General features: G+C 43.8%; 4 protein-coding genes across 13 annotated transcripts; 1 reads left to right on the top strand and 3 right to left on the bottom strand.

Annotated features, from left to right (window-relative positions):
- Window positions 1-541: 541 nt before the first annotated feature.
- Window positions 542-6,026, bottom strand: LOC120452104 (xanthine dehydrogenase). Its single transcript, XM_039636180.2, has 4 exons — window positions 5,773-6,026; window positions 2,344-4,944; window positions 767-2,080; window positions 542-701 (listed from the first exon to the last, which is right to left on the bottom strand). The coding sequence occupies exons 1-4, from the start codon at window positions 5,812-5,814 to the stop codon at window positions 651-653; spliced, it is 4,008 nt and encodes a 1,335-aa protein (XP_039492114.1). The 5' UTR covers window positions 5,815-6,026; the 3' UTR covers window positions 542-650.
- A 1,346-nt stretch (window positions 6,027-7,372) lies between these two features.
- LOC120451859 (cytochrome c oxidase assembly protein COX20, mitochondrial) lies at window positions 7,373-8,096 on the bottom strand. Its single transcript, XM_039635858.1, has 3 exons — window positions 7,963-8,096; window positions 7,706-7,893; window positions 7,373-7,642 (listed from the first exon to the last, which is right to left on the bottom strand). The coding sequence occupies exons 1-3, from the start codon at window positions 7,990-7,992 to the stop codon at window positions 7,528-7,530; spliced, it is 333 nt and encodes a 110-aa protein (XP_039491792.1). The 5' UTR covers window positions 7,993-8,096; the 3' UTR covers window positions 7,373-7,527.
- A 259-nt stretch (window positions 8,097-8,355) lies between these two features.
- On the top strand, window positions 8,356-12,789 carry LOC120454048 (traB domain-containing protein). Of its 2 annotated transcripts, none has more exons than XM_039639042.2 (5): window positions 8,356-8,594; window positions 8,852-9,085; window positions 10,149-10,828; window positions 10,886-11,005; window positions 11,066-12,789. In XM_039639042.2, exons 2-5 carry the CDS (start codon window positions 8,953-8,955, stop codon window positions 11,729-11,731), a joined length of 1,599 nt encoding a protein of 532 aa, XP_039494976.1. In that variant the 5' UTR covers window positions 8,356-8,594; window positions 8,852-8,952; the 3' UTR covers window positions 11,732-12,789. The 2 variants fall into 2 exon arrangements, with proteins under 2 accessions (XP_039494976.1, XP_039494977.1); XM_039639043.2 differs by lacking the exon at window positions 8,356-8,594 and adding an exon at window positions 8,637-8,785.
- A 32-nt stretch (window positions 12,790-12,821) lies between these two features.
- Window positions 12,822-27,427, bottom strand: LOC120454049 (C-terminal-binding protein). Of its 9 annotated transcripts, none has more exons than XM_039639044.1 (8): window positions 27,286-27,427; window positions 19,057-19,538; window positions 18,679-18,984; window positions 17,800-18,060; window positions 17,578-17,718; window positions 17,254-17,476; window positions 13,979-14,226; window positions 12,822-13,683 (listed from the first exon to the last, which is right to left on the bottom strand). In XM_039639044.1, the coding sequence occupies exons 2-8, from the start codon at window positions 19,249-19,251 to the stop codon at window positions 13,600-13,602; spliced, it is 1,458 nt and encodes a 485-aa protein (XP_039494978.1). In that variant the 5' UTR covers window positions 19,252-19,538; window positions 27,286-27,427; the 3' UTR covers window positions 12,822-13,599. The 9 variants fall into 9 exon arrangements, with proteins under 9 accessions (XP_039494978.1, XP_039494980.1, XP_039494981.1 ...); XM_039639046.1 differs by having other exon boundaries at window positions 13,994-14,226; XM_039639047.1 differs by having other exon boundaries at window positions 13,979-14,202.
- Between the last annotated feature and the right edge of the window lie 154 nt (window positions 27,428-27,581).

Below are 27,581 nucleotides of genomic sequence, written 5' to 3'. Positions count from 1 at the left end.
ATGAATCGACAAACTTGCGCTGCTTCTATGTCTCTGGAGTCTGTATGCTTAATCTCAACTTTCTAGCTTTTGTAGTTCCTGAGATCACAGCGTTCATACGGACGGACAGACAGACGGACAGACGGACGGACGGACAGACGGACAGACGGACATGGTCATATCCACTCGGCTATTGGTCCTGATCAAGAATATATATACTTTATATGGTCGGAAACGCTTCCTTCTGCCTGTTACATACTTTTCAACGAATCTAGTATACCCTTTTACTCTACGAGTAACGGGTATAATTATTTTATTAAACTTCTGTTTGTTTTATTAATAATATATATGAATGGAACAAATTATACCCGCACCCCCCCACCCACACCACGCAATCTTATAGAATAATATAATGTTAAAAATGACTTAATTTTTAGTATTTTTAACTCCTGTTTGCTTTATTAATAATATATATGAACTTATATTATTATTATTATAATTCCCAACCCGCAACCCACACCCTCTCCATTTTTGTTTATACGAGTATACAAAAACAAAACACTTAAACAATTTCAAAACATTTACTTTACTAAATATGGATATAAACAAATTTACAAATAAAATCGTCATTTCAAATGCATAAGCAATCTGCTACAAACAATAAAACAATTTTAAGGCACAATGTTCCACGGCGTAAATGATCCTGGTTCGGGTATATCGAGCTATAATAAATCAATTGTAAAATGCGTTAGTTTTATGTTTTGAGCTCTTTCTAGGAATTACTTACCAGTTGGGTGAATTTATCCTGACAAGCAATGCGAATGCGGGCCGAGGTGGAAGGCGCCTCCAGTGGGAAGTCACCACTCAAGCCCTGATCCTCGCGAGCAGCTGCAATGGCCTCCTTGATGGCAAAGAATGCAGAGGATCCTATGAAGAGAGGGGGCTCTCCCACTGCCTTAGAGGAGTAGACTGCCCGTGGATTGGGGGCACCGGTCAGTAGGCTGACATTGAACTCCCCGGGAATGTCGGCGAACCCTGGCAGCTTATACATGCCCGGCCCCCTGGAGTAGAGCATGCCTTGCGGGGAATACATTAGCTCCTCCAGAGTGAACAGTCCATAGCCCTGCATGAATGCACCCTCGATCTGACCAATGTCAATAGCCGGATTCAGGCTAGAGCCGATGTCCATGACGATGTCCGTGCTGAGCACCTGGTGGTCGCCAGTCAAGCAATCGATCTCCACCACAGTGACTCCCACGCCATTCGTGAAGTAGCTGTAGGTGCGGGCATTGGGATTCGTCTCCGGGTGATATCCGATGCCGGGCATGGCGTAGAATCCGGTGGCCGAGAGACTGACCCGATCGAAGTACGCCTTATTGATCCACTCCTTCCAGGTGCCTCCAGGCAATGCCTCCTTGATGGGCGCCAGTCTTTTGTTCAACTTCTCACATGCATCCAGAACGGCCATTCCGTTCAGATCAGATCCCACACTCGCCGCCGTGGGTGAAGTGTTAGGTACTTTATCCGTGGCCGTCTCCGAAATGTGAATCAGTTCCGGAGGAATACCCAGCGCCCTGGCGGCGCACTGAATCATCTTGGTATTCAGACCTTGTCCGATCTCCACTCCTCCGTGGGAGAGCAACACGGATCCATCTCCATAGATGTTGATCAGCGAACCCGCTTGGTTCAAGTGCATCACACCAAATGCGATTCCATACTTGGTGGGCACCACCGCCAAGCCCCGCTTCCGCCAGCGATTCTCCCGATTGAATCGAGCAATCTCCTGGCGCTTCTCGTCATATCTCGCCTGCTTCAAGCAATCCTCCAGACAGCGCTCGATGGGGAAGTGCTCCAGCTGCTGGTGGTAGTGTGTGTAGTCTCCGGTTTTGTAGAAGTTCAGCCGCATCACATCCACCACATCGCGACCCACTATCCGGGCCACATCCCGGATGATGTGCTCTCCGGCGTACATGCCCTGCGGACCGCCAAAGCCACGGAAGGCGGTATTCGAGGGCAGGTTCGTCTTGCAGACCCATCCACCCACTCGCACGTTGGGAATCCTGTAGCAGTTCTCAAAGTGGTACATGGCGCGCTCCAGGACCTGAACATTAGTTTAAAATAAAAGATAATTTTTAAAATTTATAAGATTACAATATACAAGTGTTTATCTAAGGTCAATCTGACCTAGTACTTATTTTCTTAGAAATTTAGAAGTGTCTTCACTCAGGATGAAAACCCATCGGGGTTTTAGCAATTCCCACACAAACCAGATGTTCCATGGAAAAAACACACATGGATTTCAAAGCAAACATTGTGGGCATAACGAATCCACATATGGTTTCTACCTAAGCGCAATACACTTACCGAAAATGAGAGATCCATGGACCAGCCGGCATTGTTGTAGCACTCGATGTCACAGGCTGTGATCAGACCCTCCTTGGTGAAGCCCACTTTGTATTTGAAGAGGAAGGGATGCCTTGTGCCGGTGATGAGCATGTCCTCGTCGCGATCCAGCATGCAGCGCACAGGACGACCCATTCGATAGGCGGCCAGGGCAACGGGAAGGGCCACGGAGATGCCCCTGGACTCCTTGCCACCGAAACCGCCACCTAAGCGCTTGGCACGACAGACCACACGGTGGGCAGGAAGGGCGGTGACATGGGCCACTAGTTTCTGGACCTCCGAGGGATGCTGCGTGGAGCAAAAGAGCTCCAGCTCATCGCTGTCGCGAGGAACTGCCAGTGCGGCATGGGTCTCCAGGTAGAAGTGCTCCTGTCCGCCCATTCGGCAGGTGCCCTCGAAAGTGTGATCCGCCTGGGCTAAGGCCTCCTCCACATTGCCCTTGGTCACGAATCGTGGGTAGTCCGGAAAATAGGACTTGTGCTCGATGGCCTGCTCTATGGTCACGATAACCGGGCTCAGCTCTTCGTACTCCACTTTCACCAGGCGAGCGGCTCTTTGGGCCAACGCCTTATTATCGGCAGCTATGGCGCCCACAATCTGACCATAGCAATGAACCTCTCCAGCGGCAAAGACGTGCTCATCATGGAACACGGGACCCACTTCGTTCTCATGCTCCGTTAGGTCCTTGTAGCAAAAGAACTGATGCACTCCCTCCATGGCTAATGCTGCACTGGCATCCAGCTTAGTGATCTTGGCGCGTGGCTTGGTACTTAGGACAAAGGCTAAATACACTTCGCCATCCATGCGGGGAATGTCATCGGTGTAGATAGCTTCTCCGGTGGCCTGTTTCAAAGCAGCTGCATGGACTTGGGGTCTGCCAATGGGATCACAGGTGGGTTGATCGCTGCAGACGCGCTCGAAGAGCTGGGCACTTTTGAGGACGGGTGTGTGGAATATCTCCGCACCACTTCGTTCCTCCGAAGGCAAGGCATCGGAAGATGTGATCCCCGACTTGCTCAACTTCAGAGAGATGGCCAGGTAAGCCTTGAAGAACAAGCTCACCACCAGGGCTCGACGATAGGCGATCATGCCACCGGGCGCAGAGGCAGCCAAAGGCAGCTCCGTGCACAAGCTCTCCGCCACGCGCTCCACGAGCTGGTGGCTCCACTCCTGACCAGCCATCAGTTGGGAAGTTCGAGGAGCCAGCACTGTGGTGGGAGCCATTCCACCAAAGGCCATCGAAATCTCCGCCACAATGTTGGATTTTTGCTCAAAGCGAACGTTTATGGCGGCATTTACGATGGCTATGTCATCATCTCTCCTCCTGGCCTGCTTGAAGGCAACAATATATTGATCCGGCGTGGTCTTCCGGAAGTGGATGCCCAGCAGCACCTCGTGGGCTTCGATAACATTCCTGCGATAGCCAGTGAAGAAGCCAGTTCCCATGTGAACTGATCTTCTGTGGATCTTTCCATCCACGAAGCTGGCCACCTCCAGTTGAGCTCCTGCTGCCGAGAGCACAGGATTCATATCGGAAATGGGACTACCGGTCATGATGTTTCCACCCAAGCAGGCGACATTGCGGATCTGCTTTCCGGCAAAGTAGTGAAGCATATCCACGGCACACTGGAACAACCTGGTCTCCGATTCCGGCAGCTGCTCGATTCTCTGCCGGAGAAGCGCATCGATCTCCATCAAACTGACAGCCGCGCCGAAGTAAATGCCATCCTGGGACTCTGTGATCTCCAGCAGTTCATTCACCTGGGTGGGATTGATGAGGTGCGGGTACAGGAAGTGCTTGAACTTGACCTCAACGCCCACTTCCGTGTTGCCCACGACCAGCTTAGCAGCCGGATGCTTGGCCTTCAGCTGAAGGAGCTCCTCCAGATTGGTGGGACGATACCAGGTCACCCTGTCCGAGCTGAATATCAAACTCTGGGAATCGAAGGCGTCACTCAGCTGAAGTTCCGATGGGAAGATGGGTTCCTGGCTGGGATCTAAGGGCTGGAACTCGCTGCGCTCGAAGAGCTTGTCATCGGTCTCCGAATCGGTTCCGCAGCCCTTGCCACTAACCTTGCAGCACTTCTCGCCCATTCCGCAGGCAAACTCCTTGGTGAAGGTTTTGTAGCCCTCGAGGATGGGTCGATAGCCAGTGCAGCGGCACAGGTTGCCCTGGAACGCCACCTCCAAGTCCCGCATAGACGGTTGCTCCGCGTTTCGAAGCAGTGCGTACATGGACATCACGATGCCCGGGGTGCAGAAGCCGCACTGCGATCCGTGTGCCTTGGCTAGTCGCTCCTGCACTGGATGCAGGCGGGTCTTGGTGCTCCCGATGCCCTCCACAGTGGTCACCGCACATCCGTGCATGGCGCACACTGGCGTGAGGCAGGCGTTGACCGCCAGGTGACGAATCTTGCTGGCCCGACGGTCCAGGCGGGACACCATCACGGTGCAGGCGCCGCATCCTCCCTCCGCACATCCCAACTTTGTTCCGCACAGCCGCAGCTTTTCGCGCAGGAATGTGAGGAGCGTGCATTCCGGATCTGGGGCCACTTCGGTCACCTAAAATAATGTAAATATATTAAGATGAAAATTCGACAAGGGGTTCATAAAATTAGTTACTGCCATTAATCTGCATTTAATTGGAAAATTTGTATTTTTAGTTTGTGTTTTATTTAAAAAGGTCCTGTGGGCACCTGCGTATTTATTTATTTCACATATAAAGCAATTGTTAGGGAAGCCAGTAGATTTGATTAAACTTAAAACAGCGAAAGTATTCACTGCCTGCCAACCCTGAGCAAACAAAGTCTGCTATCTATCACTATCAAATGCCGGGCGCACGAGCAACAGGTTGTTTAATTATTATATAGATAGTTTACTTGTGCGCAAGCTGTGGGCGCAAAGTTAAGAACTCTAATTGCACTTCACCAACACCAGATGCTAATTAGTGGCAGCTTTATCTGAATAATCCAACCGAGCTTACTGGATTGTGCGCCAACGTGTAAACACTGCAAAGCCAGTCGGAATTTACGGATTAGAGGGCCTGGCTATCTGGCAGACCCACATGTCTATGACGAACCCACCTCACCCAGTCTGAGTAGAACTGTTCCCATGCGATTGGCAAATGCAACATCTTGATTGGGTGATAAGGGGCCACCAGCAAACAACGAGGCTCCACATGGGGGTCAATTGTTATCACTATATGCTCAGCAAATACTATATATACTCGACACATTCAATTGAGCAAGAAGGCGAATTCCATCGAGTGCCAGTTAAACGCAATTAGGGCAATAAAACAATAAAGGGAAATCGATATAGGAGTGGGCTAACTTTAAATGCCGCTCAGAATAAGACACGCAAGGCATAAGACAACCGAGTATCTCTAAGTACCTTCTTTCCATTCACGAAAAACACCAAAACCGAGTTCGACATCTCGAAGTGCTGTATCTCACAGTATCTCAGTACCAATGCCTATATAAGTGATAGCCTGCAATTACGATTCGTTTACATATATGGGGAGGTTCGTTCTTTGAATGTTAAGCGAAAACAAGTTTTTTTTTCAAAATTAGAGAACCGACAACCTCATGCGCCGCCGATTAAAAAACACAACCGCCTCGCGCCGTTAACGAAAACGTAATGAATGTGCCAACAGCCGAGCAATCCACCCAAACGCCGACTTTTATTTTTGTGAGATAAGACGAGTGCCCGACGAGTGCAGGATCGCCTACATGTGCGTGGAAATAGCCATGTCTATGGGCGTCGAGCAGTTCGACGATCTATTATCTCGGATTAGAGCAGATACTCTTCCAAGATCGGTGTGGTCAGGTAGGAGAGAAGTCACTCAGATAAAACCCTACTGATCACTATTCGATATGAGAACTGCAGCTTTTCTATCTTCAGATATCTGTATGACTTCTCTTATTTATGAAGAGTAATGAGCTGCACTAAATCATCTTGTTATTCACACCTTATCCGATCTTAACTCATCCGCAAGGTAGCAACACGGATCCATTAACATAGATGTTTATCAGCGAATTATAAAAGAAACTGCCTATCTTTAGGTTAGCATTGTTTAAAGGAAGTTAAAAAATATCTGCCAATAGACTCTATAACTAACTTCAAATGTAGTTAAAAAAAACACTCGCAAGATACTCGAGTATCTTTAAGTAACCTTTTACCATTCACAAAAATAACCAATACTGAGTTCGACATAAAGATTTATCCTCATATTGCAATATCTCAGTATCGCCTATATGAAATCTGCATTTATGAACCGTTTACATTTATGAAAAGATAAGTTTCATGAATGTCGATTAAAATGTATGACACAAAAATAATTATACTAGTGTTTCCTCAATCTAGATGAATAAAAAGCATTTCTATAAATCTATATTTATCTTGCTAGCTACATTTACATACAAACATCTTCCAGATCTATAAATAAAGTTGGATTAGGGGTATTTCCGAAAAACGTACATTTACTGCACTTATTATTTATACGTTTAAATTAATATTGATTTATTTTAGATACTTTGAAGACCAAGAGCTATTTTTACCCTTATATGTTGCTTGTGAAACTACTCTCACTTAAGTAAAAAGTATATTAACTATAGTTGTAAAAACGGTTCGATGTTTTGCAAAACGGTGCATTAATTAACCTATGTAAGCACCAAAACGTATAAAGTGTACTACTTTTACACTGTTTATTATCGCCTTTATGTATATGTAAAAAACTACTGAAAAGATTTAAGGTCGTTAAAGATAAACTGTAAACGGTAAACAACTTACTACTCTGTCAGCTTAAATCGAATCGAAAGCACAAAAAACCCAACAGGTTTTAGGAACCATAAAAGGTTTCTACTGATCACTAAAATGATGGATTGATTTCTGTCAATCCCAAATCAAAGATGCTGGCATAATTAATTCCTTAAGAGTGGCAAACAAACATGTTTTTCCAATAAGTTGGGGCATTAAATACACCAAGGTAAGATTTCACTTACAATATATATATAATATATTGGCTACTATAAAGCTGTTTGGTAACAAAAGGTAATTTACAACACAAGGGATTTAACAATACCAGAATTACTTGGTATCCAAGTAGGAAAACAAACATCGAGGTAGTAATAAAGGATCCGACTTATGCTACGCCGACTTAAGATCTAAGTCCCTCTCGACTTGGGTGCCCTCATAAAGGGCTTGCCGTCTCATCGCCTCCCGAAGTTGCTGCTGCTCGAATCTCCTGACGGACCACTGATACCTGCGGATTTCAGATTGATAACAGTTATGAAAACGCCGCAAGGATTAAGCCGCATCCACTTACCTGCAGGCCACCCAGTAGGCGATGGTGCCGCAGAAAAATGAGCCGAATCCCACGTGGGTGGACAGGTGGGTTCGCGAGGTGCCCAGAAATGTCAGCACGCCGATGCCGATTCCACCGCTGATTCCGTAGAGAAAACTGTTACGAAAGCACGGGATCTGCGCCACATCGCGTCCGAAGATAACGAAGCTCTATGGGAGATAGAGCATAGTTAGCGCCTTATCAAGCACTGCTGCCCAATCGATTTATGTAATCCGTACCTTGCCTGGTTCCTCGGGTTCTTCGGCCATGCTGCAATTGCAATTTTAAAAGTCGAGTTGCAAAGCAAAACAAAACAAAAGTGTGACCCTACCTAACTGACCGCACAAAAATACCACAGGCATACTAAGGGCATTCCGTAAACTGATTTCATATTAGTTATTTTACTCTTATACACCATAAATTTTAAACTTATAACTAAATTAAATGCGGCCTATACTAATAAGTAAAGCCGATACGAAACCAAGTTAAACTATCTTGGTACGCACACTTACAGCATGGCGTTTGGAAATATTAATAATAGTTAATTTTTCCATAGTTGGCGCCTTATTGCCATAGCCGCTCATCGAGCCTGAAATCGATTACTCTTATCTCGTACAAGAGTGCTCTTATAATTCCGTTTCAAGCATTAGGCAACACTGGTCGACGCTAGCAAGAAGAATTTAATCACAATTTAATTTCTTTAGTTTTTTGGGTTTTTATTTAAATTAAGAGCACGCACCGAACCAAAAACGCAATCAGCGCAAACCGAATTGAGTTTTCAATCAGCAGATAGTCGTCAATTAAGGGTTTAACCAATGTGCCCCAAACATCCAGCAGTGCAACAACACCCACACTAAAAACAAATTTTCAGGTGAGTAAATTGGAAAACACAGAATGCCCAGGTGATTTACAGAAATTCTGAGGCTAGTATATGAAGCACAAATGTGTGTACGTATATGGCTCAGATTGAAAAGTCAGTCGAGAAAACCCGACTGAACAAAATCATCTGGCAATGTACGACACGTAGGCAAAAAAGTGATACAAATTTGCAGTTTGCAGAGAGTAAGGCCTCGTATTATCTATATACATGTCTCTGATAATCCCTCTTCAACTCTTGTTACTCCACAGTTCTTCACCAGATGTTCAAACGTCGCCTCGCCAGCAACCGAGACCGAATTTCCACTCGCAACCGATACTACCGGGCTTCCAACTGAACCCGACCCCCGACCATGGACGTATCCGCCTCCACGTCGTTTGAATCCTCGCCGGACAAGAGAAACAGCACCTACGTGGGCGACAACACTTTGTACGACAGTGCCCTGGATCACCAGTTGTCCACCACGGCCTACAAGTCGTGCAATGGTAAGCAGCCAAACCTATACAAAGCTCTCAAGATTCTGCTTATGAAAGATCAGCAAACGGAGGACCACGTCTTCCAGGATAATCAGCCTTTCTCCTCGAAAGCAGAGAAGTTTCAGGAAGTGGACCTCCCTCCATACGGGCAAGACACGGATATACATTACAAGTTAACCCAAATGGGTCATCACAGCGCTCCCTTCACAGAACCCGAGAATATAGGAGAATCCAGCAAAGGGAGCTTCTCTTCGAGAGCTATTTACCTGCAAAGAAACCTCTTAGATAAGCGCGACCATCTGGACCGCAAGGTTAAGGCGCTCAAACTGAAGCTCGTTTCCCTACAAATCCAAAGACGCCATCAGAAGCAAACGATCACGAAACTTCAGCTGCAGAGCACCCACAAGCTGAGCTTCAGTCGGAGTATAAAGAAAACACTCATGGTCGCAGCCCGACACAGTCTGCAATCCCAAGCACCCGAGACGTTTCCAGATAATTTTATTTCGCAAATATTTGAGGCATTTGCGGAAGATGAGAAGCTTAGAAATCATTTTAAAACGATGGACTATGAACTGAAGCAAATAGTGCAGAAAATGTGCATACATGCCTACGAAAATCGGAAGCCTTACCTAAAAGACACTCTTAGTGAGAAAGTTAAGAAGCTTAAGCAGAGGCTAATTCAAAAGTATGAGAACCAGTTGGTCAGACAAAAAGAAAGCCAACAGAGAAACGCTATAGCCATGAAGCAGAAGTGTTTCGATCTTTTAAGGCAGTTCCTTTTAACCGACTGTCTAGATCAAAGTTGCGGCGAGGATTATCTCAACAAGCTGGAAATCCTGTATGAACAAGAAACGTTAAACGAATAATTAATAGTTAATGTTTTAAACAGCATCCGAACTTTAAAACTAAAATTCTTTAAATCTCTAATGATACTCTGAAGATTCTGACAATGGTTCAAGCACAACATCTTTTATACAATTTATATAATTCATTTATATTTTATGTTAAATATTAGTAAATTGTGTGTTAACCTGGATAAACTAATTCTTTTTTATTTTATTTCAATCCACAGAGAGCCTTATCAGCGAACTGAGCCAGAATCCACTAGGCCCCTCGAATTCGGCCAACAAGACAGCCAGTTCGGAATTTAACAATGAATCGGCTGCATTCAAGAACCTCGGATCCCCGGCAGCTTTCAACAATGCCACGCCAGCTCTCAATGCCAGCATGCTGCTGATTCAGTCGGAGAGCACGGACACAAATACCTCGCAGGAAGAGGTGGACCCCAAGTCACAACTGGCCAACAAGACAATATTCAAGACGGATAATCCCAACCTGTCAATTATAGAAATTAACGATAACTCGATTAAGGAGGAGGACCTCGAGAAGGTGGTGTTGGTGGAGGGCGACAGTGTGAAGAATCTTTTGAAGAAGTCGCCTAGCAAGGAGACTTCGGCAAACGCTGACAAGAGACGCCGCAAGGAATCACTACTGCACACAAGCAAACAAAAGTTGGACATTTCCATCGCTGAAGCTTCGGCAGCCGCCGATGGCGATGGAGAGAAGCGGGATCTGGTGCCGGTCATCGATCAGCCGCAGACCAAACGCGAAATCACAATCTACGATACCATTGAGGAGTTCGAACAGAATCTGCCGTCGACGGTGACGTTGTTGAACACGCCCTTCGGCAGCAAGGTATATCTTGTGGGCACGGCCCACTTCAGCGAGGAGTCGCAGGATGACGTCTCTTATGTGAGTTTCCTTCTTGATAACTAATAACTGGTATTAATCTTGTATGCACTCCCACAGGTCATTCGCAATGTCCGTCCAGATGTGGTAATGGTGGAGCTGTGTCCATCGCGCATACACATCCTGAAGCTCGATGAGAAGACGCTATTGGAAGAAGCCAAGAGCATAAATATTCCAAAGGTAAGAATAAATAGACTACAAACTAACCTGAGTAACTAAATGTATTTAAAATTCCCCTAGATTCGTGGAATCCTGCACACGCATGGCTACATCAACGGCATCTTTTTCATTTTACTGCTGCAGATGAGCGCTCAGATCGCCAAGGACCTGGGAATGGCGCCCGGTGGAGAGTTTCGCCGTGCCTTTGAGGAGATTCACAAGCTGCCTGGCTGCATCTTACATCTGGGCGATCGTCCCATCCGCATCACACTTTACCGCGCACTGCGGGCTTTGTCTCTGTGGCAGACCATGAAGCTGGTGTGGCGTCTCACCTTCACGGACAGCATTAGCATTGAGGAGGTGGAGGAGTGCAAGCAGAGCGATCTGCTGGAGAAGCTGATGCAGGAGATGGCCGGCGAGTTTCCTGCCTTTTCGGATGTGTTTGTGCGCGAGCGCGACCTTTTCCTGTGCCACTCTCTGCAACTGGCTGCTCTGCCACAGGCGGCGCCAGGTGCCCAACAGATCCGTCCGGTACGTGTGGTCGGAGTGGTGGGCATCGGACACGCCAACGGCATTGCCAAGATGTGGGGCACCGTGGACCCGAAGAAGATTCCGGCCATTCTCGAAATTCCGCCGGCCAGCCTGGGGCAACGCGTCTGCAAGTACACGCTGAAGTACGGCCTGATTGGCCTCGGATGCTACGGTGCCTTCCGTTTCTTCCGGCCCCGCCTGACCCGCTTCTTTTAGATGGATAGTGGACCAAGTATGAGGCGACTGTATACCCTGTGTCTGCTATGTTAATGATTTTGTTATTAGTGACTAACGAATCCCTGCGCTGATTTACCAATTTATTTTGCGCTGTTGAAGCGAATTAATTTTATTTTACAATGATGTTTTGATAGACTCGTTTATATACGAAATACATATATCCATGGATGTATATACCTACAAACTTAGGTACTACCAAACAGGAAAGACCACAACACATAATCTTAGTTTTAAAGAACCCAGCACCACTATCCAAGAAATCAATCGGATTTGAAGAATGTTTTATTCGCTGATGGTTTTTATCAGTTTCGAAAACATGCTCCCATTTATAAGTTGTTTTACTGAACAAAATTCGATGATTTATTCTAAATTAAAAACAAACAAGTAGCAGAATCGTAGAAAACCTACTCATAGGTTATATCACATTGTTATTGTCCACATGACTGTAGACTCAAAAGAACCACATGTATATGAAACCAAACTTTAAATAGTTAAGGCATCGTATTTCATGTTGTATGTACACGGTTTCCTAGCAGGCCTGGCTTGTGTTAAGCTCGAGAATGCAATGTAAATTCCAAGAACTACTACAAATAGAACCCGCCTCAGCATTCGCATTACTTTATCTTCCAGTTCTATTCATAGATGTTGTTCATTCCGTAGCGAAAATCCAAATGTTAGTACACTTCAGAATTGAGGCAGTACGTGTGTTATAAGTGCATAACTAATGCGAAATGATAATGCTAAAAAAGAGCAATTTTACAAAGCGAAAACCGAAACATACCAACCCTACAAGTACTTTATTACCTATACTATATACCTATATATCTGAGCGTTGTAAACGTAAACATGTTTTAAAAGTGCGAATAGCAAGCAAGCGTACTAAAATGTATCTTGACGCATGATTAGTAATTGCGTAGGTTTGCTAATCCGTACATGGTGTTATGTAGCATTTAGAATAGAACTTACCACCCGAAGCAAACAAGCCTCTGTTTGCAACTGACTCAAATAAATGTACTATATGTATTCCAGTCGACAAAGTGTGTGTTAACTCCATTTAAATGCAGGTGTGTTCGCTTTTCTTTTGTTTTTCTTTTATTATGTACTTTAAACGTATCTTAGCACTAAACGTCTCTCTTGTGTTGCTTTTGTTTTGTTTCTAGTGTTTTCTTTTTTGTTTGTATGCCATAATTGTGTTTGTTTCTTGTAATTAAAATTTTCCAACATTTGCATTTGTTTTTGCGCTTATATGTAGTAACATATTTTCACTTACAATTGGCTGCAATACAAATAAAAATCTTAAGTTGTAACTGTAAAATTCTAAATAGTTACAAATTAAAGTCTAAGTATGTAGTAAATTTTGAGGCGTGTTGTGTGTGGGGATCATCATAATCATACTCCTCGTTTTCCTGCGTTCTTTATAATGTTGTATTGTTTTATTTTGTTGTTTGTTTGTTGGTTTGTTTCGGGAGCTGGTAATGCAAATATGTATTGTATTTTAAATTAAAACATAGAAACTTGGAAAAATTCAAATCAAGCGCTGGCACAGGCGCGCAAGTAATCCGTTTTTTAACCGGAACGAAAGAACAAACGGCACGGATATAGGGGACTCCACACATTTGACAGATGACTACTGCTGCTGGGTTTTGTTTCTCGTTAAGTTTAATCCTTGGGGACCGAATTCCACGGGGTCTACTGCTCCTGCCGCTTCCTCTCCTGCTGCTCCGCTACTCCTACTACGCCGCCTCCTTTTTCTTTTGGCCAGTTGTTGTGCTGGACTCCATTGCGCCACTGCCCGTTGTCATCGTCAACTCCAGCTCTCCAGCTCCGGCCAGTTGGACAGCAGATGCCTACGGCGCCTCCGTTGACTCGGCCTTCACCTCCGTTTTTATGCTCGATGACAGATGATTATTAGGGTCGGGCGCACTCAGGGGCTAAAAGCAAGAGGGTCAATGATTAGCAACTCGGTACAGCGCGCTCCATGAGCAAAAGCCCTAGCCTAGCCAACACTCAACTACGACTAACTAGCAACAAACACGGACTATAGAGCTGGGAGAACCACGCACACGACAACCACAACAACAGAGTGTATCTTATGAATCTCGAAACATGGCTAGCTAAATGGCATATGGTAGGTAAAAATGGCAAAAACTTTGGCAAACAACACACACAAACACAAGACAACAGATGTACTTTTTGTTGGGAATTTGGATTTTTTGGACTACCTACCGATTGGCTACTCACAATTCCAAGCGGCAATCCACCGACCTGAGGCGACAAGTGCGGCGGAACTGGCGACGGCAGGAGGGCGGCGGCGGCTGCCGCAGCGGCCACGGCTGCAGCGGCAGCTTGAGCGACTGTCGTCGGACCGCCTCCTACGGTGCTGCCCAGGTTGGTTGTACTGTGGGGGCCATCGTGCGGTGTGGTGCTGTGTGCCCGGTGATGCAGTGCGCCTGTATAATAGCCGCCATTTAATCCTGGATTGTATTTCGATTTTGTTGGTATTGGTATTTGGTATTGGTAGTTGAAAGTTAGGTAAAGATTATGAAATGTTGCTGTTTGGTTGGTTTGTTGGTTGGTTGGTATTATGTGTTTATCGGTTCTGAGTTCTGAGTTGCCGAGTCTGTGTATATTCAGGGGGGGCTAAACATGAGCGAAGTCTGGGGAATTGGTTTTAATGATGCAATGATTGAGAGAAACTGGCGCATTGCCCCTGCTCTATACGGTATACGAATAATACGGCTCTCAATCAATCTCGGGGCGTTGCGTTCTCCTTAGGGCTAGATACAAATTGGCTAAGGCTACGAGAATAATACGGCTACCGGAATTTCCATTCATTGCTGACTTTCGGCAGGCCTTAGTTTAATCTTAATGTGCTCTCTGCTCTGCTGCTGGCACTTGATGATGCCATCACATCATCCCAGGATTTTAAACAAACTGGCGGGGCAATATAACATTTCAAACAAACAGTCTTGCAAACAAACACTGCCACACAAAATAGGAAACGAGGACAACAATTTAACAGCTTCCAATTGGCAAGTTAAAACAATAATGGGTTCATTAAAGATTTTGTTTTATTTGTTTTTATCTTTTGTTTTTTTTCGTGTTTTTTTTTTTTGTGGAAAGGTTTTCTTGGTTTTTCATCAAATTAACTTCTCCGTCTCAACTTTTGTTTTGTTTCGCTTTTGTTACTTCATATCGTCAATTGTTACGCTTTTAATTTTATTTAGCTTTCACAGTTATTAAAAATATCCTTTTATACATTACAAAATAACAGTATTTTATTCTTTTGTCTCATTACTTTTACGTTTAATCTTTTACTTTTACTTTTACGCTTATGCTTATTTATGCATTACTTTGCTCATTTGTTGTTGCAGCTTGCTATATAGGATCGCGTGTGTGTGCGTGGGTGTGTTTTTGATGTGTGAGTATACTGCTCTGTTTCTGCATCTGCATCTGTATCTGTGTCTATGTTTTGTGTGTATGCGTGTATGCTTTGTGCTGGTAAATGTTTGAAATATTACAAAAATGTTTGTCCTTAAAAACCGATATATAAAAGAAATATATAAAAACCAGAAGAAAAAAAAGAACTCGTAAAAAGGGATCGGAACGGATCGGATGGGGTATGTATATATCTTTTAAGCGTTATCAGATAGACTTTAAGATAAATAGGGCGAAGGAGAAGGAGGAGTCTATCCAAACTGCTTGAAGCTTCTCGGTTTTAAACTTAAATTGCAAAATTGTACAAAATGATAGTCTTACAATTGTTGCGCACTTTCGTTTACATGTAAATATATTCTCGTTAAATAAAATTACAATTTACATGCTAACAATGTTTAAAGTGCCGCTCGCTGACGATTATATCCTTGTTATCATCGTGGTTCAGCTGCCTTTTATCGTTAAGGTAAGTCTAGGTTCATTAATATTACATGTATTATATTTTTTTGTTTTCTTTCTTTTAGCATTTTTGTAGTTCTTTCTGTTTCGCTTTAATATAATTTCTGTTATATTTTAAATGTACATAGACTATGCGTTAATTTAATTGTAGGTTTCTTCTTTCTATTTATAGATGTGGTTGAATTTAACGAGCCGAGTTGTCATCTATTTGATTTTATATATATTTATATATATATGCTTTAGGTATTAACTTCCTTGCTGTTTGCCTGTTTGTTGTAGCCAATCGAAAATACAAGAATGTACGTAAGGCGAAAATAAACTTGAATGATGAGATCATTTTGTAAAATAGAGCAGAGCTTGAGCAACAGAATAGTAGTTTTAGTTAAACACAGTGTCCTCTGGGATGTGTTCTTTCGTCTTATTCGAACCATTTAACAATTGAAAGTCAGCAATGAATGGAGCAAAATAAGGTAACCAATTTTATTCTTAAGCTTACAAAATGTGTTGACGTGGGGAGTAAGACGTATTGGAATCGTTTGCTTGATTTTTCGATAATAATATTAGTTTGTAGATACATTGAATACATGGCTAAATACACAGAACATAATTAATTACTTTACATACTTTTCGCTGATTGTTTCTAGTTTCGGTTAAAGTTAAAGCCGGATACTTGTGAGGGATTTTTGGAAGAGATGAAGGGAGGTCGCGAAACATCAACAACAATAATCCATCATATTGTTTACTTTCACCTTGTTTTCATGTGTAAATTATCTTGAAACTTATTCGTTTATCTGTATATTCACTATGTCACTATATATGCACGTAATTGTTGTAGACTAAGGAAAAGATAATTGGCCACATGTAAACGCTGAATTTTGAATTAATCTGAAGATCTTTAGCTTACTTGAACTACAGTTGAAGAATTTCTTAAAAAGTTCGATAGCGACGGAGCTTGGAAACTCGATGAAAGCACTCTAAACATAATTCAAAGATGCTGTTGAAAGCGTTCTCTGTTTTAGAAGGGCCAAAACAATGCATATACATACACAGATACATATTGAATAAACGTAACTTTTGGCCAACATCGGCTGCGTTCTAATCCTCCTCATCGACGTCAAACATTCTGATCTTGGTGCAGCGCTTAGCCACTATATATATATATAAATATATATATGTATATATATAGATCTATATATTTGTATAGCTTAAACTGTGTAACTTATATATCAACTCTTATAGCGTGTGTTCTTGAATCGTTCTTCAAATGTTATATACTCTCTCTGGCACGCTCCACTCCCGTCGTCTATATATATACTTTCGAATGAGTCAGAGAAAGAATAGAAGTATGTTTGGATGCTTGCTACATCTGTGTGCGTGTGCGTGTGCTTGTGTGGGTGTGGTATGGTATGGTGTGTATGTGTAAAGTATGTGTGTTTTTTTTAACGATTTCTGGTATTTTTGCTTGGATTTTGTTGGTTGATTTCTTATGTTCTTTTCATAATTTTTGTTTTTGTTTCGATTTGTTTTGTTTTACTTGTAATAACGCTCCCTCGCTCGCCTGTCTCTGTCTCTCTACTTTTCTTGATTTGATATCATTTGTAGTTTACCTTCGGGATAAACAGCCGCCGCCACGCCCCCGGCGGCAGCGGCAGGCGGCGTGCGCATGAAGTACTCCTTGTTGACGCAATTCCTCAGCACGTCTGGAATATTGCCGACGATCGCCCGCCGGATCTCGGTGGCTGCCATTTCGCGCAGCTCCGTTGCGGACGCGTCGCTGAAGAAGGCGGCGTGCGGTGTGCAAATCAGATTGGGGGCATCCTTCAGTGCGCCCTGTAAGTCAAAAGAACGCTGGTTAGTTGCGATCACATTCGACGTGGGTGCGGCGCCAACTCAGATTGCGTAAAATGTCTCGTTTTACAACAATCTCTTACTTGAAATACATTGTAAGGTTCGTTTTCGTGAACGTCCAGGGCGGCAGCTCTTATCCTTCCCTGCTTCAGCGCCAACGCCAGGGTCTCGTCATCGACCAGACCGCCGCGTGCGGTGTTCACCAGAAATGCACCAGGTCGCATCTACAGCAAAATGATTTTATTAGTCAATGGTAATGGTTACATTTGTGAAAAGCACGACATTAGTATGAAACTCCACCTCACCTGTTTAATTGTGAATTCATTGATTAAATGATGGTTGTGCTCATTGAGCGTGCAATGCAGTGAGACGCAGTCGGACTGGAAAAGCAGGTCCTGCAGCGTATAGACGCGAGTTAGGCCCAGCGACTTGTCGATGCCGTCGGGAAGGTAGGGATCGTAGAAGATGACGTTGAAGCCGAACGCCTTAGCCCGCAGGGCCACGGCGCTTCCAATGCGGCCCAGTCCCACCAGACCCAAGGTGTCGCCGCGGATGCGTGCACAGCCCTGCGTCGAGAAAATAAACAGATGGTGTTCCAGTTAGATGCATTCAAAGGTGTACTTAATATCGATTTAATACTAATGCTGCTTATATTCACGTTCCAGCCAGCTGAATAGGCTTGCTTATATGCAAATCCTGCTTTTCAACACACAATTTGTATTTGGATTGGATGAAGTAATTTGAATACGCTTATAAGCGTGTATTATATTTATGAGCTGTATTATAGCCACTGAATTCAGTCCTCGAAATAATAATTCGGTAAATATTATGTGATATTCTACATACAAAAACAATCAACTACAATCAAAAATAGTTCAAACTTAAGTTATGCATTAGTCATGGTGACTTGTTTTTATCAAAACAGTTCGTAATCAACCAAATCAAATGGACATGGAAAATTATTTTTCCCTTTATGTTTATCAACATATATGAGGTTTTTACTATCTTTAATCTATGTACGTGACAAGCATAAATAATATCAACTGATTTTTCGCTTGCTTCTAAAATTTTCGTGCTAGCTTTACGGGGAGTTTAACAATTATAAAGATAAACTATTGCTATCAATACAATAGCATTGTACGTCACTGACCATATTCTCATATCGTATTTGGTAATTGACTTACATGCGCTGCCTCCCGCACTTGTTCGGGTCCGGTGAACTTTTTGCCCTCGCGCACCATGTTCGCTAGCCAGTATGTCCGCCGGTAGAGATTGAGGATGAGGCACATCGTCGTGTCCGCCACCTCCTCGACTCCGTAGCCGGGAACGTTGCACACGGCGATGCCCAGTTCGCCCGCCGCCTTTACGTCGATGTTGTCTGTGCCGCTGCCGATGCGCACGATAATGCGTAAAGCTTTGAACTTCTCAAGATCCTCCTTTGTCAAGATGATGGTGTGCCACATCAGAGCTCCCACTGCCTCGTTGAGGACCTTAATGCGGTTGTATGAAATATCAATTATTAGTGTTATGTCAGACAAGGGATGTAATCGTTATGCACTCACCTTCTCGTGTATTTCGGAGGTGCTCTGTGCATCGCAAAAGGCCACCGTGGCCACATCCTTTAGGATGGGCATCTCGATGGAGCAGTCGCGTCCATCGAGCAGGGCCACCAATGGGCGTGCTTGCAGCGGTCCGTTGGCAAAGCTGCCCTTGACATCGATGCGCGAACGCTTCGGCATCATCAGATTTTTATCCATTTCGCTGTTTTTCAATCTGTCTACTGTCCTCTGCTCTTCGTCGTCGTAATAAAACTTTTGCCCTTTTCCGGCTGTGGTTTCTTTTGATTTTCTGTCAGTGACTACCGCGTTTAGGGGGCGCTGGGCGCAGGCTGGTGTGGAATCCCTTTTATCCCTGGTCGGTCCTCGTTTTTCTGGCTGGCCAACCGCTTTCAGTGGCTCTAATTAAATCAATGAAAAAAACCTTTTCAAGACTACGATGCAAACGCTGCAATCATTTTTGGCGCTTCATATTGAAATCGAGAATCCTGCAATGGAAGCAAAGAAAATACATAACACATAAATTAAATGGAAAACATGAAACATGATGTAGACTAAAATACATAAAAAAAAAAAACAGTAGCAAACAGCTCATGTCAGCAAAATTTGGCTGATGACAAGTTTCGTTTGGATTTCGCCAATATCAGCGATAAAGCTACGTTATTGTCGCACTCACATCGCTGTCCCTTCTGTTCCCTTCCCACCCAATGGAGTGGCTTAAGCGTAAAGCAGTGGGGATTGGGAGTGGGATTTGGGGGAGGTGTCATTGCAGAAACATAGAAATTCAACGCTGTTCACATGCGACTAAATCGACAAAATCGTCTGGAGCGGAATGGCCTGTGCCCGGTTCCCTGCCTGAATTCCCCCGCTTCACCATTTTCCGTTTGTATGAGAGTATGAAAGGGCGTTTCTTGTTGGCCAGCTGGTTGAAATACATACTCCTCGTCAGTGGCTTCGAAAGCGTCCCCCTTGTGCCGCCAAATCCAACTGAACTTATCGAATGGTCGATTAGACACTGGAATGGGTCTCAGGAACCCAGAAGAGCAAGGTACTGTACCCACACATCTGGTTTGTCACCGAGTGGATACGGATTACGTGTAGTAGCCCGCGGCCTTATCTTATCACCCACCACGACACTTCTTGGTTATCTGACGTGGAACGGCGTGGGGGCAACGGATGGTGTGCTTTCAGCTCGGCGTGATGGCAATGTGACCGATATATATGATGGCTCTAGTAAGTGTGAACATCCAGAAGGTTTTTGAATGCACACAGCGATTGCAAACGTGTTGTTTGCCTGGAGGTTTACTGTATAAAGTGTGATTTGAAGACCTTTCATAGATATTTCAAATATCGGAGCTCATATATAGCTCAATTGAAATGGTTTGCTCGGCTGGATTTCTAATCATCGCACTTTACTCACTAATGACAGCATTTCCAGATAAGCCGAAACATTAACGAAATTTCCGCAACTTTTCTTATCGCCACTTCTAATTTGAATGACTATCGTATTCATAGGAGCACAAACAGCTGAGTGGCAGTGGCCATCATTGGTATCAATATAATGATAATAACTGCGATCACATGAAATTACTTAAAGCTACATTTATAGTCGACCGAGCCCAAATACGAAACCTATATATATCGCGTGAATAGTTTTCGCTATATACAAACCAGCGGAGATTCACTACGCAGCGCTGATAAGAACCGCAAATCGGAACAATAACAAACATATTGACAGCACAGATATATTTCTATATACCGGACAGTCATATATGTATATTTTGTGCGTGATAAGCCGTCAATGACTGCCACTGCCGCTGCCTCCACAGACTATAGGCTATAGGCTATGTTTAGACACACATCTAAACCCGCCCCGCCCCACCGCACCCCGACTCCTAGCTGCCTGCCCCATCGGTCACTTCCCATCAGCCATGTGTCACGTATTGTGCAAAAGTATGAAATACGTTTAAATGCGGCAACCGACGAGACTACAATAATAATAGCAAAAAAAAATACAAAAAGAGAAAGAAAATATGAAAAAAAAAAAAAAAAAGCTTGCACAGATACTGCGGGGGAATAACGCTCGAGCGAACGTTCGCCAAATCGCAAGCCAAAATTCAGAAATACAGAAATAAGCAACGCAATTATGACATCGGGCAATGGAAAAAAATATCCCAGCACAATCACATCACCCCAGCCCCTCCACACCCCCCTCCCAACACCCTAGGCAACCGTACTATAAACTCATATATATATATTTATCAAGTGAATAGCCAAAGTCAAGTGGGCGCAACGCTTTGTTAATTTTCAAGCAATTTCTCTATGCCCAGAATTTGTGTGGCTCATGGCTCATGTGCCTGTGGATTTTTGATTCGCATTTGTTTACTCGGAAATATATTTATTACAGACGTTGTGTGTGTGGATAACCGGCTCGAGTTATACGTATATGATTCACTGCACTTGGAAATTCACTTCAACATTGTATGTTGATCCACTTTATTGAAGGCACTACTCGTTCGACTTCGCTTTATGCTTATAAATGTGGTTCTACTGGCAAAAGTTACCGATTACGGTGTGAGAAGTATTTAAGTTTCAATTTCCACTCTTCACCGAAGGTTACACTTTGTGCACAACTTGGCGGCTGAACGGCAAAACTCTTTCGAAACACACTCGAAATGGAAAATGTCAGTCGAGAGTTTATAAAGCGCGCCAAAAACCAGTTTTACTCGAGTTTGCTTTATTCGCCTTGTACTCTTATTTCCATCTTTTTCTGTTGTTGGAATGCCTGAAGTTGCCACAGGATGTGGCATTCGCAGAGAGTGCGAGTGCGAGCGCCCACGCCTGTGGCAGAGGCACTTTTCACCCGAGCGAAAAACCTGTTGACGCCCGCGGCCAATGAGCAGGAATATATATCAAATCAAGGCATACAATTCAGCGAGCTGAGAATCGCATCCAGCGAGGTATTTTAATAAATCACATCTAGCGCCGCACTGTGTACAGTAAGTCGTGGCCGCGTATCTAACAGATACATTCTGATGCCGAGTGTGACGTTGCTCGCTGCTACCTGAGTCCGTTGAGTCCCATGATTCCGATTCCCATTCTCGTTCTCGTTCTGGTTTCCATTCGGATTCCGATTCTGATTCCGTACAAGCCGACTAGCCGCCGGCTGTCTAACAAATAAGCCGGCCGCCTTTGGTCAGCGGAGCAGCCAGTTCGGCCAGTTTATAGTATTTTGGGGTAAGCAAGTAAGAGGGCAATAATTGGTATGGAAGATATGTAGACAGCCTTAAATAGCAATCGTACATCTTGCTTTTGATTAAGATATCGAGTAGATAAGATAATACTAGTTTTAAACAACAAAACAGCTTTCCTGGCTGCATTATCTGACCGATTGATATGAAAGTTGGTATGCGTCTGTAGTTTATGAAAACAAACACATCGTCTTTGCACACCTACACCCCATCTCATCACCTGTGACAGGTGTTATAAATTTTCGATTGTAAATTTCGGGAAAAAAGGCAGGAGTAGCTGCGTGCTGGCTTTAAAACCCGCTCAGCACTGTCCGGCTAAAGGAGCAGTAACTTCAAAACGACGATGACGATGGCCGCGCACATATCTCTTTATGGACAGGGGACGGGGCAGCAGCAGCAGCAGGCGGCACAGCAACAAACCAAACCAAACCAAGCCAAAGCGAAAAACCGGTTTATCAACATGAAACGGGCAGACGATAACAGAGTGGCGGCAAAAGAGGAAAGTCAGCGCGCTAAAGAGCCGCTGGCGAACTCAGTGGCTGGTTCTTTTTCCACTCGATTTTATTTTCATTTCTTTTTCTTGTTTTTTTGCCACAATTTCAGGCAGGAAAAGCCATGTTCGCTTAAATTGTTTGCTGTGAGCGAGTGTGTAAGTGTGCGCGCGTGTGTGTGTGTGCCAACCAGCCTTAAAACACGTTTAAATAAGTCATGCGCATTTGTGGGCAACAACTTTTAAAGCACAGATGGGATGCTGTTGGGGGAAAACGGAGGCAATGGTGGAAATGGTGCTCGAGGGTTGGGAAATCGACAACTGCAACTGGAAAATTCAAAGTGCAACTGCTCATGCGTCGTTATTGCGACGACTGCCAGCGATTTTTCAACTTTAAGTCAGTCGTCGGTGCTCGTAACTTGTTTCCCCCACCCCCTTTTTTTTTTGCCTGAATTAACGGCTGCTGCCGTTTTGTCGTGACGTTGCGTTCCCGCGCTTTTCCTACCCGCCGCCCCCGCCACTCCCCGCTGGCTACCACTTCAGCTTTCTGTTTCATGCATATGCATTTAAAGCCGGCTTTCAAGATGACGCCAAGAGCCTCGTGGCTGGCAGAAAATAAAGTGATGGCCACTCCATTGAGCGGCGATATTAATGCCAATGTTTCGGCTCTCGTAAGTGCAATTTTTCAAGCCGGCGAAAGTTGCGGGTATGGGATTCAGGCTCTTACATCATAAATCACTTGCGAACAATACAGTTGCCCTAACTGAATTCATATAAATAAAATGGTATATTGTGTTTAGGTTATAAAAAATGTAGATCAGTGGAAATAGGAGAAAAATCTGTGATTGGCATAAAGCAGAAATCGCTGAATTGCAAATGTATATTTAAAAACGCAAACACATATGCTTCTTAATACATTTTACGCCAAGAATTTATAAAAAGCAATACCAATGTTCGATAGAAAATCAAAGCATTGGGGTTTGAAAATTGCTTCCATAAATTACTGTGCAGCATTTGCGATAACAGAAGTTTCCAAAGTGCGCACAAACCAATCAATTTTAAATTGAGATTGCTTTAACCAGATTATTCCACCTACAAGTGGATAAACACACAGAAAACACACCCTATTAACCGAGTAAATTTCCGAATTGACCATTTTCGCTGATATCTATATCTACTGCACTGGCGTATGAAAAGTGCAGATAAAGCGATTACATGTACGTTCGGACCTTCAGCAATAATTTAGCCCATGGTATTTGCTGTACTACCAAATAAAAGCACTTTAACTGTTTGCCTGACATTGGCCAATGTTTTCATTTGCCTGTATGTGGTAGTGCTGCCATTCTGCGTTGCTTTCCCATTGTTTTGCCTCGCGTTTTCTCACTAGTTTTTTGCTTTTTGTTGTCTTTTATATGTTTTTTTGTTTTATAATATTGATTGGTGGTGCGCGCGGTCGGTCTGCGAATGACGCAAATTGAAAAACTGCAAGCCAGCATGGCGAGTGGCAAGTGACCAGAAGTGGGAAAAAATCAAATGAAATACAACTAATATGTGCATACACATATATAAACATACATATATATATATATATATATATATATATATATATATTGGTGCCCTCGCACGCTTACGAATTGCTGATGCTGCGTTTGCGGCTGCTTGGCTATTATTATTGTTGCCATATCGCTGTATCTGTTGTTTTAGACGGATTTGGCTGAGCCATCTGAAAGTGTGTTGCCTGTTTTCATTTGAAATGTGCTTGCGCAGGAGTATCACTAATATGCTGAAATGTTTGCCAACAAACAAGCAGCGATTAGCTGTAGCCAAGCTACATCTTTCTATCGTTTATAGATGAAGGGCATCAGTGTTTCTTAGCTATAATTCATTTTGAATAAATTCATAGCTTGGGCAGTTCAGATGTAAGGGTATTAGCGCCTCTGCCATGTATTTGCTTCTCAGATCGATAGAGATAGAGCGCAGAAAAAAGTACAAGAATAAAAGCACACATGGCTGCCATTGTGTTTTTGGTCGAATTTAGTTTCTCAGACTTGTGTTTAAATTTAAACGTTTGGCTGCTATTTTGGTGGCTGCTTTCGCTTTGTTTTGCGCCCCGTGCACCACGAAGTGTGAAATTCTTTGGGCAGGTGTGCATTTTTTCACGCGCGCAGTCGGCAGCAAACACACAACAACAAACATTGCGCAAACACACAGAGCATCAAACTAATAGGGGGCCGTGCAAGGCTGAGGGGGCGTGGCAGTGGGTGGTGGTGGGCGGTCTTGCCTGACATTGACAATAAATAACCGTTAGCGAGTGGGAGTGGGCATCCATACACAATCAAATTTATTATTTGCCAAAAAAGGGCAGTGACAAGAAGCGGAAAACGTTGTTGCGCCAAAAAACGAGTAACAACAAATTCAGCAACGTGTACAGTTATCGATGGACTATATACGTATAGAAAATTCCATGGCAATGCAAATATTCAAGTGGCAACGGGAAAAGCGGCGCTCTCTGCCACATATTTCCATATTTCTATTTGTTCTCTTGGCTAACGTAGCAAAAAATATATTTGGAAGCGAAAATTGTATTGAATTGGACATTCCAACTATATTTCAGTGGCTAACAACTATAAATTTAAGTGATTTTATAACATGACCAAATTCGTCAGCATTCCATTTATACACACATTATAGAACCCCTTTCCGCCCAATACAACGAATAATTAGCTAACAATTTCCCATCCGCAATTAACTTTAAGGCAATCAATAATTTCAATTGTGGCTGCTTTTAAGGGTTTGTAATCAGTTTAGATAACCCAAAAGTGCGCAAAAAGTTGCGGCGAATACAACTAAACAAATAGCAGTCCTCATAATTTGAACTCTTTATGTGGCAGAAGTTTGTCTGTATTTCCGTTTTTGGGCAAAAACAAAAACACCATTTGTAATCCTCTCCGGAGTTTTGAGCACTGCGGACAACACCAACAACATTCCCGTTGCAAGTGCGCCAGTGGGTGGCTGGGGAGGGAAGGGATGGGGGGTGAGGTTTTGGGAGGGGGAGCCCAGAGTTGCTTGTCTGTCTGCCTCTTCATGTGTGCGTGTGTGTGTGTATGACGTATATGTTTGTATGTGTGTGATGGGTACAGGCACGTCGAACAGTGAAAGGGCGAACGAATAAGAGAGAAAGAGAGCGAGCGATAGAGAGAGAAGAAGCAACGACAAAAACACGACAAGCGCAAAAATTGTAATAAAACTAGAAACAAGCATCAATTTGAATGGACATTCGCAAGTTGATCAAACTTTTTCACATGGTTGTGTATTTAAGTCGGCATAAACACACACACTCAAACAATTGCAACGGCGGCAGTTGAGTGTGTGCGCTTGTAATTTCCAATCAATATGCGGGCGAAAGAAATAAAAGCTATTTATACTCTTAAAGCTTTGATTCGCGGAGAAGAAACGATAAGCAGCACTTTCACCCTTTAAAGGCTTTTAATCCGAGCGAAAGAACGAAAACTCCCGGTTGAAATGTGTCAACATGAGGCTTTAGTTGGTTTTCAAACTCGTTGCTTTCGGCCTCTCCCTCCCTTCCTTTCTTACACTCTCGCGCTCGCTCTCTCTTTCTCTCCCTCTCTGTCGCACTAAATGTGGCGGCGGCAAAATAACAACGATGAGACAGCATGTTGCAGTGGCGTGGGCAAGGGGGTGCTGTAGAAAAGGGGAACGTTGCGCAGTGAACCTTGCGTGTGTATTGTCACTAGGCGGGCGGAAAAAAAATATATAAATTACAAAGAGAGTGTATGTATCTGTAGCTGTGTGCGTGTGCGGGGAAATCATTGCACAATTTTATTTATGTTTTGCATAGAATATGGCAGGCGTTGCTCACTCGCTCTCTCACTCACACACGCACGCACTCGACTTTTGCATTAAACCGCAACAATACTTGGCCATGTGTGTGTGCGCACCCACACACGCACACTCGCGCATAAGCATCACCTATACAGGCAGAAGTAGTTCCGCTTTAAAATTCATCAGAATTCTGCACGTTTAAATTTTTCTTGTACACGTTTATCGCACACTCACACACACGCACGCACACAGGCACAGGCGCACACTCGTTGCAAACAGAAAGGCAAATGGGAAATATATAGTGTAGTAATCCGTGAAAAAATCGGCGCTGCCGCGGATTTTCGATTGTAGTATTATTAAATTGCTGAAACGCAATCAGCGGCGCACAATTTGATTTTCTGCTCTCGTTTTTGCCTCTTTTCTCTCGCTTATTCGCCTATTCCTTTGTGGCGGCGGCGACGGCGGCGTCGGTTTTTTTTCTCTTTTTCGTTTTTTGCGAGTTCACAATTGGACAAGGAATTCACGTGCCAAAAACGCGGCCACACACAATTTTCGGGGACAAACACTTGGCGGCGGGTCTCATGCACCGTTGCCGACCACTTTTCACAAATTTTGTGCACTTTTCGGACAGTTTTCCCACAAATAATTTACCAGCAACGCGTCCAAATTCCACTCGCAGCTTTCAAAATGGCGGAATACGAACACGGCGGATTTTTAGGTTTTAGTACAGCAATGACGCTATGCGAACAGTGTGACCGCTCACAGTTCGTTTGGAAATACCACGGTGCGTGCAGGGCAAACTGCAAGTATACATGGGATATTTAAATGGTGGTAATAATAATACCGAGTTTTGACTTTTGGGAATTTCAAATAAAATTGTTATGTGATTTCCTTTATAGGGAAGAATATTTAAAAAAATTACATTCGCCTTTACCATTTGTATTTTA

The sequence above is a fragment of the Drosophila santomea genome, chromosome 3R, assembly GCF_016746245.2.
Source record: "Drosophila santomea strain STO CAGO 1482 chromosome 3R, Prin_Dsan_1.1, whole genome shotgun sequence".
In the NCBI taxonomy this organism is placed as follows: Eukaryota; Metazoa; Arthropoda; class Insecta; order Diptera; family Drosophilidae; genus Drosophila; species Drosophila santomea.
This window is presented reverse-complemented; position numbering and strand designations above follow the sequence as displayed.